This window comes from Cygnus olor, chromosome 33 (assembly GCF_009769625.2).
Source record: "Cygnus olor isolate bCygOlo1 chromosome 33, bCygOlo1.pri.v2, whole genome shotgun sequence".
Lineage (NCBI taxonomy): Eukaryota > Metazoa > Chordata > Aves > Anseriformes > Anatidae > Cygnus > Cygnus olor.
This window is the reverse complement of record NC_054090.1, coordinates 508,684-528,375: the sequence shown is the minus strand read 5'-3', so window position 1 is coordinate 528,375 and position 19,692 is coordinate 508,684. Positions and strand designations below refer to the sequence as shown.

At 39.2% G+C, this 19,692-nt stretch overlaps 1 protein-coding gene across 11 annotated transcripts; it reads left to right on the top strand.

Annotated features, from left to right (window-relative positions):
- The first annotated feature begins 1,799 nt into the window (after positions 1–1,799).
- LOC121062632 (E3 ubiquitin-protein ligase TRIM39-like) lies at positions 1,800–19,677 on the top strand. 11 transcript variants are annotated; one of them, XM_040542779.1, is made up of 48 exons: positions 1,800–1,944; positions 2,145–2,273; positions 3,841–3,901; positions 4,156–4,176; positions 4,487–4,507; positions 4,591–4,611; positions 4,726–4,746; positions 5,055–5,075; positions 5,538–5,543; positions 5,796–5,816; positions 6,405–6,425; positions 6,685–6,705; positions 7,140–7,160; positions 7,458–7,478; positions 7,885–7,905; positions 8,093–8,113; positions 8,231–8,251; positions 8,603–8,623; positions 8,980–9,000; positions 9,224–9,244; positions 9,561–9,581; positions 9,855–9,875; positions 10,210–10,230; positions 10,323–10,343; positions 10,845–10,865; positions 11,145–11,165; positions 11,677–11,697; positions 12,106–12,126; positions 12,401–12,421; positions 12,670–12,690; positions 12,950–12,970; positions 13,255–13,278; positions 13,534–13,554; positions 13,799–13,819; positions 14,233–14,253; positions 14,838–14,885; positions 15,136–15,156; positions 15,440–15,460; positions 15,739–15,759; positions 16,163–16,183; positions 16,471–16,491; positions 16,942–16,962; positions 17,111–17,131; positions 17,225–17,245; positions 17,541–17,561; positions 18,342–18,362; positions 18,460–18,480; positions 18,819–19,677. In XM_040542779.1, exons 3-48 carry the CDS (start codon positions 3,889–3,891, stop codon positions 19,328–19,330), a joined length of 1,464 nt encoding a protein of 487 aa, XP_040398713.1. In that variant the 5' UTR covers positions 1,800–1,944; positions 2,145–2,273; positions 3,841–3,888; the 3' UTR covers positions 19,331–19,677. The 11 variants fall into 11 exon arrangements, with proteins under 11 accessions (XP_040398713.1, XP_040398712.1, XP_040398717.1 ...); XM_040542778.1 differs by having other exon boundaries at positions 3,837–3,901; XM_040542783.1 differs by lacking the exon at positions 1,800–1,944 and having other exon boundaries at positions 2,147–2,273; positions 3,837–3,901; positions 4,490–4,507; positions 4,729–4,746.
- The last annotated feature ends 15 nt before the right edge of the window (positions 19,678–19,692 follow it).

Below are 19,692 nucleotides of genomic sequence, written 5' to 3'. Positions count from 1 at the left end.
CAGTCTTTCTCAACCCATCCAGGTTTAGATTTTCTGTGCTCTTTAGCCACAGCCTCCTAGACATACAGAGCCAGGAATAAAGCAATTTTAAGTTCCAGCATGATTTAAAATCCAGACGTGTAAGAAAATTGCCCAGAAAACAGGCATGGCTCAGCAAGCACAAACAGATCTCAGTTTAAATAATCTGCACTGGTAGTCCCAGAGATAAGATAAATAACTTTTATTTATCGTAGTCCTTTGAGTCTGGCATCTTAAATTTCAGTCCAGACATTCTGAAGTGGAGCAATTCAGAGACCTCAAATGGCAAAGGTTGAATGTGCTTCAGCTTTTCAAGCCTGAGACATCTCTCCCGGGGTTTTCCACTTGCACTGCATGGATTGCGTTTGGAAGGTTTGCTTTTCCAAGCCGCCGAGCAATTTTAGGAGCAGCAAATGGCCAGCAACCTCTTCTCCGAAAAGTCTTTGAGGTGCTCCGGGCATTCCTGGCTTCGCCATCGTGCCCGTGCCCCGGCGTCACGCTGCAAGGTTTCTCTCTCTTGGCACAGCCCGGGGTGCATGCCTCTTATTTTGTCTCCTCTGCATGCCATAGCTCTGCTGTCAGGAAGCCTTCGTGGAAATGGCATCTCCTCCACGCTGCTCGCCGTGATCCCCTTTTCCCTCGATCAGGTTTCCCCCAGACAGGCACCTTCTGTTTCTTCACCCCGTGGCGTTGTTTTTTTTCCCTGTTGCAAATCCAGAGGGTTTAGCCACCGGGGTTTGATGCCAGGTCCCTCATCCTCAACTTTAACCTTAACCCTCACCCTCTCCCATGTGGGACATTTTCACAGCTTGAAATCCATGCTGCCCATCGAGTGAAACCCCTTTCCTCCAAGGGAGGAGAGCCCCTATAATAAATAAAGCCCCTATAAAGCTCCCATTGTTACTCCTATAATTCCCTTTTCAGCATCACAGCACACCCCCTCTCCATCAACCCATCACCCATCCTGGGGCTGGAGGTCGCCAAATCCCCTCTGATTCTCCTCTTTTGCTCACACGTCCTCAACTCCTTAATTTTGAGGCGTAGGAATGTGCAAGTTTGTGTGTCTCACCGACAGAGCTCCCAAAAAAGACGCCGTGTCCTAGCCCTTAGCATTCAAGAACTGGCATCTACTTCTCCAAGTGAGGGTTTTTGATGTTTGGTTTCTTTCTTTTTTTTTGGCTCCAACACTTCGGCTCAGCCCATTTGTCTCATTTCTCTCCATTGACTGTTCTGAGAGTTTAGGCAACTGACTCAGAGAGAGATCAGATGAACAGAACCATAAAAAATCTATTTTCTCGCTGTTGACTGTAAAAAAAAAAAAAAAAAGAAATGTAGAATGACTAATTCAGGGTGAGATCAGCAATTTTAGACGTCTTTTACTAACTTCACGCTGCTTTAACTCGGAGTTAGCCAGCAAAAAGCACAGAAATGAGTCTTTTAGAGATATCTCTATGGGAGTGGTTTGCACTTGGATGCTTATTTGTCTGATTTAAGGAAAACTTGTTGCAGAACTATGTAGAAAAATCCTTTTCAGCTTCAAATCTGTCTCATTATTGCACAAATGGGGGAGCTGTGGGTTTTTGGAGCTAGGTAAGATATGTGCAGAGAGGCTAAGCTAGATAAATTTGTGATTTTTTTCTCTTAAATAGCCCCAAGTGATGAGAAATCCTGGCCACGAGAGGAGATGCCCCCTCCTGTCTGCTGTTGCTTGGTCCCAGCGAGCGGCAGTGATGGAAGGGAAGAAGACCCAAGCTGATCTCACACCTCTCTGTATTTTGGGGCAGCGCAAACCAGCAATTGGTGCCAGCCCATTTCGGAGAGGGAAGATCTCTGAACACAGCACCTGAGATGCTCCGGGACATCCAAGCCTCTTGTGTTTGCTAAACAACCTGTGGCAGACACTGGAGGTTGGCCCGAAATGACCAGGTCAGACCTCAATTTCTATTCCCCTTCTGGAGAAACCCGTTCCTGCGATGGCTATATAGGGATCCCCGAGACCTCAGCCTTCCTTCCAACCTCGGCATTAAAGTCAGCTAAAATTAGGTGCTGGGAACGTCCTCCTGCTGCCAGCACAGCTGTCGTGCCCCTGTCGGTCCTTCCAGCAAATCTGGATACCTTTTTCCCAGGGCACCACGGTCCTAGGACGAACTTGGACTTGCCAAAAATCTCCAGCAGGGACAGCCCCCACCATCACGGCCCCGTGAGCAAAACAGCCCCAGCTTGGTTAACTTACAGGAAACCAGCTGCAGGTCCTGGTAAGCCTTTTTTTCTTTCTTTCCACGAGCTCTTGAAAGACGGAGGAAGGCAAAATTTGGGGGGGATCCTGTTCCTGGATGCCTGTCTGGCGGTGTGGGTTCTTTTAGGAAATGCTGGGGGGATGCAGAAGAAACGTGATCCGTTCACGGTAGCTGGAAGAAGCTTAGTACAACCTGATCTTTTATAATCCTGTACCAAAATCTGACAATACTGAAAAAAAAGGCAAAGGATTAAGAGAGTAAATTGTTTTTTTTAATTGTTATTTTCTTTTATGACAGTATAATACAGAAGTAATTGGGGACGTTTTCCTTGCTCTCTCTATCTACTTCTGTACAAATTTAGGTCCTCATAACAGAGTTTATCTGACTCAGCCCCCAACAGGACCTACAGTTTATGAAAATTATTAAAATTAAGACATCAAACAAGAAGCAATCCATAGTTTCCTTTCCAAAATGATTGATGCCTTTTCCCCCAGAGAATTCTGTTTTTTTCCCCTGGTGCTTTTTGTTTTTTCACCGCTGCAGCTCAGCTGCATCAGCTGTAGCAGATAGGAAGGCGTAGTGTTTTCAGGGCCTTGACAAGGTTGTGAACTTAGGGATGAAATTATAACGACTTCCCTGTGCAGTTTGGGTGATTTAGGGGGAAAAAAAATGAATTTGCCCTCCCTGGTGTATTGATGAGGAACAAGCAAAGACGCTGAATGCAGGAGGGACCAGGGATGAGAGGAGATCCCAGATCTGTGCCAGCCCATCTCCCATGGTGCTCAAATCCATCCTTTTTTTAATTTATTTACTTAAGAAAAGCTGATGCAAAGCACTAGCATGAACTGGAAATCACCACGAATACTGGAAATCGCCACGAATACAGTGGGAAGAATCAGAGCAGAGAAGGGAAGCTCTTAATAAATATTCAGCTTTATTTTTCCATTTCAGCAGATGTACCCTTTAGTCCATTTAGTCTGAAAAATGCCCTCCTTTCCTCATGTAAGGGTGTGGTGTTACAACGGTTTTGAGTTGGCCGATGCAGAAAAGTCTGAATTTGTGTAAAGCAGGCACTGGGTAGCGAGCTGATCCAGCTCAAAATAAAATAAGTGCTGCTCTCTTGGCCAAAACAGATGGTGGCACCACATCCTCCACGTATGGGGCTGCTTCTTATGGTGATAAATGCTATGATTAAATAATTTACAAGACAGAAGGGGACTAAGGTCATGATCCTGTAGACAATTAAGGCCAGATATCTAAGAGCTGGATCCTTTTCGTGATCAGTGGGGTGACACATTTTGATGCAGAATAGTTCATCACACCTGTAGCAGAGTCTTTTTAGATAGACGTAGACCAATTCATCCAGAATTTCACCATTCATCCAGACGTAGACCAAAGAACATCTCGAATGACAAAGGAAAAACAGGAAAAAGCTTCTGTGGTCCCATATATTTCTTCCTTATCATGTTTATTTATATAGGTAAAAATATTCCAGGCACCAGCAACGTGTGGTGTGTCACTGTGAAGGTCTGGTTTTCCCTGGATGTGGTATTTTAATGATGTTTCCTCTTGTCCCACCAGGTAGACCAAGCTGTGGGCAGTTGGAGGTTGTTCCAGTTGGGAGGCGAACGTGATGATGGAGTCAGGTATGGCTTGTGAAATTGTATTTGGGCTGCTTTTTGATGTTTCCCTGAGATAATTTCACTGGTTTGATTTTATTCTACACTGCCAATGAGTCGTGAGTCGATCTCCATGTCTCAGTCAATAGAATAATATTAATTTGTACCTCCAGAGTGATGCTTTTAAGCTAGAAAACCACTGCTGGTGTATCCAGTGTTTAAAAAAAAAAAAAAAAGCCAAAAACACTTACCATTTTTTTCTTTTTTCTCTTCTTTTTAAGGGAAAAGGAATGCAGATCTTGGTAAGTCATCTTTCTTTCTTCCATCAACACAAGTCCCTTTTCATTGCTGTACATATCCTACATTGATATTCATATCCCATACTGGTACACACATCCTTTCTTCCCTGGGTGGGTGGCTTATTTATACTGTCTCATATTTTAGACACATGTGGACAAAGACCACATCAGATAGATTCATAAACAGTGTAATTTTTGGAATACTGTCATCAATAGGGGGGAAAAAAAGTACAGAATTGGTTTTAATGATGATTTTTGTAGCACACACAGAGGGAAAACTTAGGGCTGAATTCTTTCTCTGTCTCTCTTTTAGAAGAACGGGATGCAAAAATCAGTAAGTGTCTTTTTTTTCCTGTCCCCTGCTGGTAAGAGATGGGTGCTAAAGGCTTGAACTAACATTACTTCCTCTATTTTAAGGGAAGTTAACAGAAGAATTTGGTAAGTCGTTTATCTTCCTTGCACACAGCTAAGTTTGAATGCACGTGTTTGTTTCTACAGCTGTAGCATGAGCAATGACCAACATGTGTATTTGTACTTTTTTAATTCATTTAGAAGAAAGCGACACAGAACTCGGTAAGTGCTTTGGTTTGCTTTTGCTGCTACTGAAGATGGAAAAAAAAAGTTCCTTTGTGTAGCTTTTGGGCTGAGAAAGACAGCAAAAGTCCTTCAGGTCTTAAATTTGTGCTGATACCCAGCCAGAGACAAGACACATAGCTTTGGTCCCTTCTCCTTAAGTTCTTGGCATCTTTCTTGGGAGGAGACAAGCTGCAGTCCAGCAGCATTCCCTAATCCCCTCTTTGGTCTCTTGCTTGCTCACTGAAGCATGTTGGAGGCGGAGAGCTCTTAGGATTAACCCGTGTTTATTTCTCTATTATTCTTAGAGGAATGTGACACAGAAAATGGTAAGTGTCCTCCTTCGATTTAAAAATAATAGTGCCCTTCAAATGGTGTCAGTCAAGCTTTGGAATAAAACAAATTTTTTATAATGCATACTTTTACAATACATTTACAATACATACTTTTTTACTACAATAAATACTTTTCTCTGTCCTTGGGAATACTTCCTGCAATGCTCAGCAAGTCATGTTCTTTCAAAGACATGTTTTGGGCAGTTCTATTAACAGCAATTTGCAATTTGTGCGTATTTTTTGTCTAGACTTTGGAAAATGTAGGAATATAGAGGTATTAAAATGAAAGCTAATTGGAAGTTCCTGTAATAAATAGCATACTTCTGGGTCAGTAAAAAGATTTTGTCCCCTTAAGCTATGTAAGAATGATACAAAATTTGCAGAAGTGGTGAAAAATACTCTAAATTTCCCTTCTTTTCTCTTTTTTTTTTTCTTCTTGTGGGGGACAAAATGAAGAAATAGGTAAGTGTTGCTTTGTTATCTTTATCAAATAGTCTGATAAGATACTTATTTCTTGATTAATGAACCCTGCATGAGTACTTAGGATGCCACATATATCCACATAACGGGTGACACACACGGTCCCATCCTCTGTAGGGTCTACGCTTGACCCTACGTGGTAATATGAATGCCAAATTCATAGGCTCAAGGAGAACAAACTCAATCAAACTGCAGTCCTTTAACATGCATCCCCATTTGTTTCTCTGTTCTAAGGGGAACTCACAGCTGAGATTGGTAAGTTTTATTTTCTCCTCCCATCAAATATGTTTTTTTATATAGCTTGAGACACGTTTCGTCTGATTTTCCTGGGGTTTATTCCCTGTTCTTTTGCCTGATTTTAAAAAAGCAGGATAAGCTTGAGGCATACTCATTTTTAACAAGAATATATAAAAAAAAATACAGTAGAATAGCACAGAAAACAGTGGGCTTGCAGGTTGCTGTAGCCAAGAAGACAATAATTAGAGACCCTTGGGAATTTCTGAGATGAAGACCAAGTGAAGGACCGTACACCATAGGGCAGAGAGCCTTGGGGGATTTGGGGCTGTTGAGATCCAGCACGTGCAAAGTGCCGGACTTCCAAGTATCTGTTGAGAGAGAGGGATTAATATTTGCAAGAATTCCTTAAACTTTGCAAAAGTTCCTCTTTTTTTTTCCCAGTTCATTGTCCCATCACTTGTAGATGTTGCAAGGAGGGTGGATGATGGGTTGGGTGTTAGGTACAGATTTGCCTTATTTTCTGATCAAAGGAAGAGTAGGAGCATCTCTGCTGTCCTTTTACCCCGTCCTTGGGAAAATCTGCCTTTATATTTTTTCTCTTTTAAGACAATCTGACTGCGGAGCTTGGTAAGTGATTTTCCTTCCTTTCTGTCTTCATTTCACTGCAAGATTTTAGGGGGAAAAGTTGATTATTCCCCACATAAGCAGATATCTATAACCCCACATACACCCACTCTGGGCTAGAATTAAGGCCAAACAATTGATACCAAAGCCTAACTGCAAATTATTATTACCAGTTTAAAAATTAAAATAGGATTTGGAAGATAATTTGAGGCTCATGAGCATGATGGACTTTTAATAGACTGATGTTTCTTTTCTCTTTTAGAGGAACGTGATAGAAAAATTAGTAAGTGTCCTTTTTCTTTTCTTCTAGAATCAAATTCCAGATCTCCCTGTGTGTTTTGGATCTGGTTACTATTATTTTTAGACGTTATGGGATGTTTTAGTTTCGTACCAAGCTGCAGATGTGGCAAAATTTGGGCTTTTGGCTACGATCGACCCATTTCCTTTATCACCACCAATACCAAAGATGCAGGGACAGATTCTTTCCCCATAATATAAGTCTGTTTTCCCAAACCCTTCCCCAAGGCGCTTTTTCTGTGCATCAGCACCTGCTCGTTGCTCTCGTTAGCATCAGTGTGGTGCAGTTATATTATAAATTATCCCTGGGGAAAGAGAAATGCAGCATGGTATCAGCTAGGTTGTATTCACAGAGAAATAAATTCAGCAGACTTATGTCTTATAATTTAAATTAATCTTCATTTATTTCTTTTATACAAGGAAAACTTACTTCAGACCTTGGTAAGGAGTTTTATTTCCTTAAAATTCTCCTTAATTCCGCAAAAGCGATGGGGATAAAAAGAAATATGAAGGGTTTGTGTTTTCCCCTGCTTGAAGAATGGGTGGGCTAATGGGCATGTCCTCCTTAACAAACCTTATTTTTAAAATATTAATAAGGGGAAGGTGCTTATGGAATAAGATTTCTGTTGGATTTGAGGTTTTTTGGGGGAAGGCAGAGCCCCATGAGAGGGGATATGGGATACACGGGGGGGGCTGCTTTGCGTTTCTCTCCATTTATTTTATCTGCTTGCGTTTTAGGTGAATGCGATACAAAAATCAGTAAGTGCAATTGTTTTTTTTTTTCTCTGCAAAATTAAAACACAGCATGGTGACAGATTTGCTTAAGCTCATTGTTATATTTACAAATAATTTGGATGAGTGCTACGGAGGGTATGTGCCTGGTACTTTATCTTTGAAAATGGGAGTGGAAAGGATGTTTCCTGCAGGAAAATTCATTCCCAGTCTGCAAAGACATTAGGATTTCTTTTGGAGACTGAGTAACATTCCCCAAAAAAATGGAATTTCAACATAGAACCACCAGTATAAAGAGGGAAAAAAGAAATTTTCCTGATCTGAGTGCTTTAGGGATGCTACACAAAACACACACACAAAAAAGGAGGAAATATTTAATAATATTTTTTTTCTCTTTGTTTTTCTTTTCTTTTTCTCCTTCTTTCCTTTCCAGAGGAGCGTGATAGAAAAATCAGTAAGTGTCATTCTTCATGGTGCTTTTGGGGTAAAAATCATCCCTTGGTTTGGGGGAGAGGAGCCTCTCTGATACCCTGTCCCTGAAAAGTGATAAATGAGAATTTTTTCCCCAAATTTGATTGTACACATAGGGCTGCAGGGAAAAACAAACCAATAAAAATTAATATTGTTTTTCCTCTTTGCAGCCAAGCTCTCAGCAGAAATACGTAAGTCCTTTTTTTTTTCTTTTTCCAAACCAAACTGACAGTTTTATCCCTAGAAACCTCTTTGTTGGAGTTGATTTTTCGCTGCTTTAACTGCAATAATATTTTTCTACTTTGTAGGTAGGCTCACTGCGCTGCTTGGTAAGTCTGCTTTGTGGACAGAATATCCCATGGGGTTTGTTTCGATTAAATCTGCACGATTTTGTGCAGTTAGGTTGGAGGGACCTCTGCAGGTCTCTGGTCCAACCTCCTGGTCCTCACCAAGGCTTATGCCAAGGTGAGACCAAGTTGCCTGGGGCCAATGTGACCTCGATGTATAGATTATTTGCTTTGCTTTTATTTTTATTTTTTTTTAATAGAACATAATTGGAAAAAATGGGCAAAATCAGCTTTGCAGTGAGCTGTGGCTCCAGCAGACCTGCTGTTCTATGTCAAAAGGGTAGCACCGTGTTTAATAATTTACTTTTTCCTTTTTCTTGCCTTTCTATTCAGGGGACCGAGACAAAAAGCTTCGTAAGTGCCGTTCTCCTCCTGACAAGTAAAATCTGGGTATAAAGGTGGATCTTCCTCAACTTGCTGGTGTGTCTTCTAAAGTCTCTCTCTCCTCCCTGGCACCAGTTTGCTCAAACTCCGCGTTTCTGTGCTCAAAATCTTACATCGCTCTTAATTGGATGATTACCCGAATCAGTGGTTTTCCTCACAATTTTCTATTCTGTTAGACTATATTTTTTTATTATGTATTTTGTCCTGTGCATTGTTATTCTTTTCTAAAACAACAAGTAAGATTAAGCCAGAGAATTACTAATGATGTCTCCACGTAGGAGAGAAAAGGATCTATTTAAAATAAACTTGTGTTCCTCTCTCTTTAGGGAAACTGACTGCAGAACTTGGTAAGTAATTTTCTTTCCTGTGTGCTTTTTGATCTCGTTGGGAAGTAGCTGAGCGAATTAGGGGTCAAGTTTGTAACACGTTTTGGTGTAATTATAGCAGATGTCTCTTAGCATTGCTGATGTGCTGCTGAAACAGAGTATAAATGGGTGGAAAAGGGGCAGAGAGAGGCACAGAAAACTGATCGGTATCTGGTTTTCTTTCTTTATTTTTTCTTTTTTTTAGAAAAGTGTGATGCAACGATTAGTAAGTGACATTTCCTCCTGTGCAAAATGGTTAAGGATGTGGGTGCCTGCACATTAGGGTAGTTTGCTTGGTGCTTCAGCGTTGAAAGGACGCTGGAATTTCTTAAATTAATCTAAATTTGGGTCGCGAGAAGTAACGATCTCTTGGGTTTCAGGGGCTGGGGGAAGGCAGAAGCCAAATTTCAAGGGGGAACAAGGAAAATATAGCGGGGAAAACTCACGTGGAAAGACCTGATGTAGGCTGGAGGGTGAGGGCTAGACTCATGTTGGGGTGTTTCAGAAATGTAATGGGAATTAATGGTGTTTTCTGCTTTAAGGAATATTCACGGTGGAACTTGGTAAGTCCATTTACTTCCTCTTGCATGTTTTTTTTTTAATTTATATGTATATTTGCCCTTTTCCATGTGTTTCATCGACCTGGTGAAAAACAACATCTTAAATGCAGAAGTAAAGAAGTCAAAAACCCCAAAGTTTATGCAAAGTACTTGGAAGCAGGGATAATATGGTTTAAAACAAAAATCCCCTTGTTATGCGAGTAACAATAAGGAGATGTAAGGTGAAAGGCAGAGACCGTGAAAAATAACACACAATTATTTTTCACTTGTTTTTAGGAGAACGTCATACAAAAATAGGTAGGTCTCATGTTCCTCTAAAGCAAATCTGCTTGTGAATTTAGTTATTGAAAAAGCTGCTTGCTTCAGTCATTTAAGTGAGTATACAGTCATTTATATATTTATATGATGTATTTATCACACACTGAAAAACTTTGATTAACGTAGACATTTAAGAATTAAAAAGAACCATGCTTACAGCATGATTTTGTTCTGAAAGTAATCAATTTGTATTATTAAACCCTCTTTACGGTGTGAGCTGGAGATCAGACTCATAAATCACCGTCTGTTGTCTGTGTATTCACAGAGTGGAAAAAAAATTACCTTAAAACTAGCATTTTTTTGTTCTTTTAAGGGGAACTTACTGCAGAAGTCGGTAAGTCATTTTCCTATCGATTTTAGTTGGAAACAATACCCAAGGATAGACGTTGAGCAATGCAGTAATCATTTATTTCTGTTTATTTGTAGGGGACTATGATAGGAAACTTCGTAAGTGCCTTACTTATTTTCCTGTGTGAGTTAAGCCTGAGGAATTTTCTGAACATTTTAGCATGCTTAAAATGTCACAAGAGCACATTTTAATTTTGAATGGTATGACCTGGGAGAGAGCATCAAAACTATGCACCAGCAATGGCTTGGGAAGCTGGGATTCAGAGAGATTGGATTTATAAATTCAGATAAATTATTAATATTAAGTGTGTAATACAAACTCTGTCTGATACAATCAGGACTTGTAAATAAGAATGAAAGCAAAAATATTTATATATGATAACTTATCTCATCTACGTACCCCTCTACTCATTCCTTCTTCCCATCAGAAATTAATTCTGTCTATTTTGTCCATGTTTGAGTTTCACTTGACACATAAATATTGTAATTTAATATAGAAAAACATATCTTCAGCTGACAATTGGGCTAGATATATTTATGCTGTTCAATGATGTCACTGAGAAAAGAGTGACGAAATTCCTGTTTTTTCTCTACCTAAAGGGAAACACGCAGCAGAACTTGGTAAGAAAATTCTGTTTTGGTCATCATGTGGTTTTTTGTTTGTTTGTCTGTCCACATTTGTAAAGTTTTTAAAGGCTTGGGGGAATTTCTATTTTAATTGAGTTTAAAACTAAGTATGCAAAGGCTCAGAAAAATAAATATTCCCCAAAATACAACTTCCAAGCAATGTGACAGCTAAAAAAAAAAATCACAACAAATTAAACCCTCTGCAGAGCTGGACTTCTGCAATGCTGGCAGAGCAAACTGCACGCTAATTTATGTTTATTTCTCTATTTTCAGCGGAACGGGATGAGAAAATCAGTAAGTATCCTGCTTTGTGCCACCCTCGACCCCCAAGCCAAGGCTGTGCTTGATGTTATCCCTGCAGCCACGGTTCATTCACTATTTTTATGGATGAGATCATGGACAACGTGAGTTTGTACCTGCCCGGGAGGAAGGGAATAAATATAATAGCAGCTGCAGAAAGCACCAATGGATCCACAGGCTGCCAAAGCCCTGGTGACGATCAAAATTTGCTTTTCTGCAGCCTTTGCTGTGTGCTGGCTATGGCATTTTTCTTCCTCCCATAAAGACCCATTTGGACACTCCTTGCATCATATTTTTGGACCTCCTTTTCCTCCCACAAATATTAATTTCAATATATTTTATACTACATTTTTAATATTAACATTGGCTGTGTTTTTTAAACAGAAAGTAGTAAAAAAATAAAATAATTTAAGAACCTTACAATCTATAGTGATGATACAGGGACACAACAAGAAGGCAAAAGCAGTAGTTCCTATTTATTTATTCCTTTTCTTTTTTCTTTTAGGGGAACATAAAGCAGAGATAAGTAAGTGTTATTTTCCATACTCTATTATGATTTGAGGGGTTTTCTTGGTATACGCAAGTGCTGAATGAGCAGTGTTTAAAATCCTATAGACAGAATAGAGAAATTCCCATAGAAAGCGTAGAGAAAGACATAGATCTGGGACTTGAATGGAAGCAACCCAAGCTGTTTCACTTCCTTACTAACGAGTGTAAATGAAGGGAAAGGAAAAAACAAATAAAAATGACGATTTTCCCACAAACGTGCCATGAAATGAAAAGGGGCTGCACATGGCAACCTGAATTCTGCTGCTGTCAAAATTGGCTTTGGGCTCAGCCCAACAATGCTCATGTGCCAGTCCTTTATTTATATATAATGGCTGTTAAAAAAGCTGTATTTTGAACTAATATATCTTTTTTATTTTCCTTTAAGGGCGTCTTACCGAGCTGCTTGGTAAGTGCATTTCCTTACACCAGTAAATGTAACATGTAGGCAATGCAGGTGCTGCCTTGGGTTATTTATTTACCCCAATGGCTTTTCCATCTCTTTTACCAAAAATACTGCTGCCCCATAAGTAGCTTGCAATTTGGCAAATAATTTTTTTGGGAAAAAAAAAACAGCTAGAAAATGAAGCATTGGTGAAGTCAAGGCTTTGAGAGAGGTGCTGCAGTGAAAGCCCGCAGGAAAGATAATAATTAGGAATAATTTCTGTTCCATCTGTTTGCAGAGGATCGTGATTTGGAAGCCCGTAAGTCCATTTTCTCTTCTCGGAGACACAAATCCTTCATGGGAAAGGCAGAATCCTGGAGTTTCCCCCAACAAGTGTCCTTGATGTGAAAACAAGGAGAAATATCCACGGTTGTGCATGCGAAACCAATGCTTTTTTGCAAAGCTGGATGACTTTCTTCTGCCAAGTTCATATGCAGTAAAAATGCAAAATGGGGAAACTCGGTATTTATTCATTTAGCATTCCCTTTTTTTCTGTTTTATTTTTAGGAAAACAGGATGCCCTCATTAGTAAGTGTCATTCTTATTTTCTGAGAAATGCAGTCCCTGGGGGTGCTTGGTGGTCACAGGCACGATGATGTTGCTACTACTGTTTTGGCTTAGATTTTTAGTTGAAATAGTGAAAAAAAAAAAAATGAATTTAGAGGCATGAGTAAATCTGCCCATATTAGAGGATTTGGTAACCTCAGGTTCCCCCATCACACCCCCCTCCCATCCTTGTGAAGGAAATGCACTGACTAGAAAAAAAAATTATTTTCTCCTTTTTAAGGAAAATTGACCGAAGAGCTCGGTAAGTTCATTTTGCTTCTTCCACAAAACTGATTGGATTTTTTTTGGCATGTGTTTTTTGTTTGTTTGTTTTTTGTTTTGTCTCATGTTTCTGGTTGGCTGGTTCTGAGATAACTCTAAAAGGAGCTGGATAAAGGGCTGGTGCAGGTGACTTTTAGAATGGATAACAGATTACAATCATGCACAGGAAAAAATAACATTGGAATAGAAATGAGCTTGATACAAAAAATCTGTTGTGCAATGGGAAAATCAGTGTTTCACGTTTTCTTTTTCTCTTTTCTTTAGAGGAATTAAAAGGTCTGGAAGCTGGTAAGTGATATTTACCTTCCCTTCTACAAATATAGTTACAGGGGAGTTTGTAATTATAGACTGTGTGTGTATATATATGAATAAAATATTGTATATCAGATTCCAGACTAAAATCTAATGTAATTAGGGACTGAAATATAGTAAGAGTTGTGTGTTTTTTTTTTTAAATGCCTTCTCATGGTAGAACACAAAAGGGTGGGATGATGGTGTGTATATAGGGCTGGATATGCACACTAATTCTCATTTCTTTTGCAGATGAATCCTCTGAGGACCTTGGTAAACCTTTGTCTTTTTATATACTTGACAAAAATACTTGTAAAGATAAATCTTATTACTTGCACATAAGGTTGATACATCTGAATTTATTTTTTTAAAGAAATATATGGCATGTGTTTAATATAATTTTCTAACTCATTTGAAATCACAATAATAAATACAAATAATATATGGAAGAGGGATGCAGCTAAAAAGATGGGGATAATATGAATTCTGATCTTTCTTTCTCTTTTTTTATTACTAGAGGAGAGTGATCTAGAGAGGGGTAAGCATCATTTTCCTTCCTGCTGATGCAGAAAACCCTTTTGGCCCTATTAAGCTTGGTGAGATGGAAATTACTCTGGAACAATAGTTGGACAGTTGGTCTGGCATACAATTATTATTATTATTTAAGTGTTAAGTCCACTCTCCCGTATTTTATTTTGAGGATGTGTCTTCGTCCTGTGGTTTGGCTCCAAGATCTTTGTTTAGCAGGAAGAAGGGCTCATATATATATATATGTATATGTATATATATATGTATATATATATATGCTTTTATGTGTATATGTACATACATATGTAGAGACAGATATGAGTATTTCAGAGTAATACAGAAACTGCAGTCTCTCACAAAAACAGAGTCTGACCAGGGAGATGAAGTATTTTTAATGAAAATCTTCTCTTTTTCTCTTTTAAGATGAACTCACAGAAGAACTTGGTAAGTCTTTTCCTTCCTTTGCCAACAGCATATACCAAACCCTTATTTTTCTGTTGAATTTGAGCTTGGTCGGAAGGGAATCCCAATAAATGCACGAAGCAAACATCAGCAAAGTTTAATACTGATAAAGGAGAATTTTTGCATCGTCGTCACGAGTAATATGTTAGCACATCTCCAGTTGGCATTGCTTGAAATATATAGGAATTTCTCTCTAGTCTTATATTTTTTTCCCTTCTTTTTGGAGAGGTTTAGTTAGGAGAACATGGTAGAGGAAACAGTAAGCGTCACTGAGCTTCTTCTGATAAAGAAACATCCAATAGATTCCAGCCCCCTAATTATCTTCCAGTGATGAAATCTAATTATCTTCCTGTAATTTTAAGATTTTAATTTTAATTTCAAAATAAGAGGGTTTGATATTTCATCATTGAAAGATTTGGGATGGGAAGCTTTGTACACAACTCCACAATGTAATGTGATAAATGCAAAAAAGGGGAAGATATCTGGGTCTCTAATGAAATAGGTAAAAAAAAAAAAAAAAAAATAGAGAAAGAGATAATATCTGTGAAATAAACCTATCTTAATAGAAACCTGTGGTTTTTCTTTCCGTCAAGATGAAGTCACTGAAGAACTTGGTAGGTGATTTCTTTTTTTTTAACCTTTAACAAAAACTAATGGTGAGAATTTTCTGAAGCTTTTCTGAGCTTTTTTTGTTGCTTTAATGTAACAAGCTTAAATAGAGGGAGATGAGAGTCAACAGAAAATGGAATTTCAAATAATAAGAAGAAAAAGTTGTTTGGGGAAAAAAAAAAAGCTATCTCTGGTTTAAGATCCACGGATACTTTTAAATTATTTTGACTTTTTTTTCTGATTTCTTGTTTTTAGGGGAACGTGATAAAAAAATAGGTGAGTAATGTTCTCATTTCCTGGGTCCTTTGGGGCATGTTTGGGTGTTCCAGATGGGGTCACAGTGGGATAACACAGCTTCTTCCACCCCTAAAAACCCAATTCTTGCAGTGTTCCCCTACCCTTGTTTGAGTATGGGGAGCGTTCATGAGATTTCTGTTGAGATCTCGTGTTCTTCCAGCCCTCCTGAGGTTCACTTTGGGGTTATTTCACTTTCTCTGTGTTAAATTAAGGATTTTTTAATATCAAATCCCAATGATATCATTTCTTTCTTTCCTTTAAGAGGAACTCACTGAAGAGCTTGGTAAGTCATTTCTTTTTACCTTCTCTCTTTATTTTCTTTCCCTTTCTCTCTCTCTTTTTATTTTTTTCTCTTTTTTTTTTTTTATTTTCTTCTCTCTGTTAGTCCTTTACATTGTTCTGAGTTTTACGTTTTCTCTCTTATCTCAGTTTAGAAAAATAAAAACTGCATTGCAGTACAGCACTGCAGGAGAAATTTTCCAGTTGCAATTTGCAAAACCACAAAACAAAGGGTTGGGTTCTTCTAACATTTATTTTTCCTTTTTGTTTTTTTTTTTTCAGCCAAGCAGACTGCACATATCGGTAAGAGTTTGTTCTCTCTAGTACGAAACGAAAGCACGTGGAGGTGCAGATTTTGCTCTGAATCTTGCACTTTTCCTTTAATATGACCATTCATATCCTAAGTTGCTACTTGCTTGCATCTCTTCATTCTCCCTGCATAACCCAAATGCCAATCTGTATGATTTTTTTGGAAAATCAGGACTTCTTAGGGGTTGGTTTGAGCATCTTCTATTACTGAGGGCTTTCTTTAATTCCATGGTATTTTAAATCCACCAAGAGCAATTAAAAATTTAACATCACTAAATTTGTTATTAGAAGAGAAATGTAGAATCCTCCACAATTCATTTAGTTCATGAATTAAATTATGAATTAAATTATGAATTTAATTCATAATTTAAGCCTGTTTTCCTTTTGCTCCTTCTAGGTGAACTCACTACAGAGCTGGGTAAGTACTTTTGGCAAAATCAAATAAACAAAGTGTTTTTTTTTCTGAAAATATCTTTTTTTATATTTGAGCTAGTTGTGACCTTTGCTTTCAGATTAGGAAAGTAAATTAGGGGATGGGTTAATTATATAAAATCTAAGGCAACATGAATTACAATTTATAATTCTCTGTACAGAATAGAAAAATATTGGATTTATCACTAGAAGATAAAGGCACACTAAGTAGGAAGGAGTATTTAGAAATAATTCTTTTTTTTTCCTTTCCTTTCTATTTTTTTCTTTTTTTAGGGGAACGTGATGCCAAAATCGGTATGTGGCCGTCTCCTTCCTCTGCAAAATGCAACTCCGAGGTGCATTTGCAGGCTCTCCATAAGGCTGATGATGTCATTTAGGATTACTTGGGTTAGAATTTGTTGGGTTTAGGATTTGGTTTATGATGAAGTTGAGGGGAGGATTCAGGCATCTGGCCCCATCTCATGGGTGTTCTTCCCATGGGCAGCCAGTCTCCTGTCCTTGTCTTGGATACTCAAGAATATCTAAAATCCAGCATATTCCATTAAAAATAACACATCCGTTAAGTATATATCTACAGAATACAAGAGAATATCCTACATTTATTTTAGATCCCATGTTCAGGTTAACCATGGAAAAAATCCAACTGTTTGGGTGTGAATCCCGTAATTCAGCATGAAATCATGACTTTTACTGTAATTATAAGAAAAATGAAAGAGTGTTTTGTTTTGTTTTTTTCCTTTTAAGATGAACTGTCTGCAGAAATGGGTGAGTATTTTTCCCTGCCTTCCAGCAAAACAAACACAAACTGTTTATGGTCTGTGCTTTGGTTGTATTTGGTTGCAGATTCTGTATGAGTGGGGAAAAATAGATTAGAACAAATCTGACTTTTTTTTTCTTGTTTTCCTTTCTTTAGAAAAACGCGATAGCCAAATTGGTAAGTATCAAACTTCTTCCCCAGAAGTGAACTTTGTATTTTTTGTAAGATCCATACGATCACCCTGATGGAAATTCTTTTTTCTCTTTTCAGACGAACTCACTGCAGAGCTTGGTAAGTCACTTTGTTTCACTGCAGGAAGACAAATACACAAGTCTGTGGTGGTTTCCTGTATTTTTTTTCTTTCTTATGCTTTTTCCTGAGCTACTTTGGGGAGTTTTCTGGAAAATTGAGCTATTATTGGGAACAAAGCAGACAGACGCATACGCTGAGTTATATTAATCAAGCAAAATAATAATCACTAGGCAGAGAAATTTATTTTTGCTTTGAGAGCCAAGTAAGTCATAAAGTCACAACACAGTGAGGAAGAGAAATGCTCAATAACCATTTCTATCGTTTCTCTTTTCAGAGGAATACAAAGCAAAAATGAGTGAGTGTCCCCTTCCTCGTCTTCTGGAGATGTAAAGCATGTGAGATTTTGGGGGTTTTTGGAATAGGTGGACTGCGAGATTTACTCTTAGACAAATGTGAGACGAGAAGACAGAATTTATTAGCCTGAATTCACAAACAGATTTGAATTTGGAGAAGCACCAGCAGGTTGTTTTTCTTCATAGAGATGAAATTTCAGAATAAATAGTCTCCCTGATAACTGATATATTATGGGGTGAATTGCAGCCTCCCAGACGAGAAGAAAATCGAAACTTTTCATGCCTCCATTGAGTGTGATGACCATCAGGCATCTCTCTGCTCACAGCTTGAAAAGCTGTTAATTTTTTTTTTAATTTAACCTCCGTGTAATGTAAAAGCTGGACTTCAGCATCACAGTTCTAACCCGCAGAAGGTCAAAAAAGTGGGTCATGAATTTCTAGAGCACCCACACGCTACCTGCCTCTGCAAACTATATGAGCAGTATCTCTACTAGTAGCAGAAACTCCTGGTATGACCTATTATTTTAGCTTTCTTCATTGTGTGACTTCTGCCTGTGGTTTAGCTTAAACCACCTTTGTTCCTTTTTTTTTTCCTACATTTAACATAAATAATAAGTTGTATTACAGACACAAGTCTCATTGAGGCACCAGTTTAATCTTATACCAGGGAGGAAATGTTGGTTTGGGGGAGGGATGACATAAAAAAAATAGCATAAACTGCAGGCATTTTGTGAATAGAAAAACCCTCATTAAAACTTTTTTTTTTTTATTTTTATTTTTAGGAAAATGCATGGAAGAGCACAGTAAGTGCATTTTTCTCCCTTACACAAATACTGCTTTTGCTTTCAGTTTTAAGTTTGCATACCAGTTAATAATTTATCTTTTATTATGCATTTCTAGGGAAAGAGGAAGAAAAATTGGGTGAGTAGTTTGGCACGCTCGTTGAATGGTGACCCTTACCCAGGTGCTAATGTAATCTGCTTGTCCTCCTCTAAATGTCTGCACTGCAGAAGTGTCCAGATGAGTTAAACGTAGTCAAAAGAGGGGAGGTAGGCACCCCTAGACAGGATATATTTGACCTACGTGGAGATGTTGTAGACCTGATACCCCGTAAATGCGTGGAAAGTTGAACATCTCAAGATGTCAAGCCTCCAAAAAGACAAGCCACCCTATTAGATTTTGAAGACATCGTCCGCCCACGAAAGGGTAGGTCAAATAGCTTGAATTCTCTTTCTTGCCCTCTTCTTCCTCATCCACAGCAAACGTGACGCTGGACCCCGAGACGGCCCACCCTCGCCTCATCCTGTCCAAGGACCAGAAGAGCGTGCGATGGGAATACATGCTACAGGAGTCGCCCGACAGCCCCGAGCGCTTCGACGCCGATCCCTGCGTGCTGGGTTGCGAAGCCTTCACCTCTGGGCGCCACTACTGGGTGGTGGATCTGGCAGAAGGGCAGTACTGCGCCGTCGGGGTCAGCAGAGAGTCTCTGCCGAGGAAGGGACCCGTCAGCTTTAATCCCGAAGAAGGGATCTGGGCCGTGCAGCAATGGGGATTCAAGAACCGAGCCCTTACCTCCCCTCCAACCCTCCTGAACCTGCCACGGGTCCCCAAAAAGATCCGCATCTCTCTAGACTACGAGTGGGGTGAGGTGGCGTTTTTTGACGTTGAGAACAAAGTCCCCATCTTCACTTTTCCTCCAGCCTCCTTCGCCGGGGAGCGGATCCGGCCTTGGTTCTGGGTGGAGCTGGGCTCCCTCTCTCTGGTCCGATGACCCTCACCTTCCTGGTTCGTCTTGCCATGAAGCTCCCAGTGAGGTACTGGGAGCCCTAAAAGTCGTGGGGAGGTCAAACCAGTGCTTGAGATCATTGTGGGGCCAGCTGTGATGGGAGGCGGACAATTAGGGACATCACCAAAGCCACTGGAGCCTGGGGGAAGCGTGGTCTTCACCTTTCGCTTCATCTCACTGCACTTTAACAGCACTGATGAATTCCTCTTTAATGTCTGCTTGTTCTTAGCCACCTGTAAAAAAAATAAAATTAAACTAAATCTTGTCTTTTGCCCCATCATGGGATGGGCAACTGGTAGGTCCCAGCTCACAATAAACCACTTGAGACTCTCTGGAGGATTTGATTT

Bases quoted from the DNA above. Each gene is read 5' to 3' on its own strand.
- LOC121062632 (XM_040542779.1), top strand. The intron at 6,426-6,684 runs GTAAGTGATTTT...TTTCTCTTTTAG, and splicing joins CAATCTGACTGCGGAGCTTG to AGGAACGTGATAGAAAAATT. The intron at 6,706-7,139 runs GTAAGTGTCCTT...CTTTTATACAAG, and splicing joins GGAACGTGATAGAAAAATTA to GAAAACTTACTTCAGACCTT.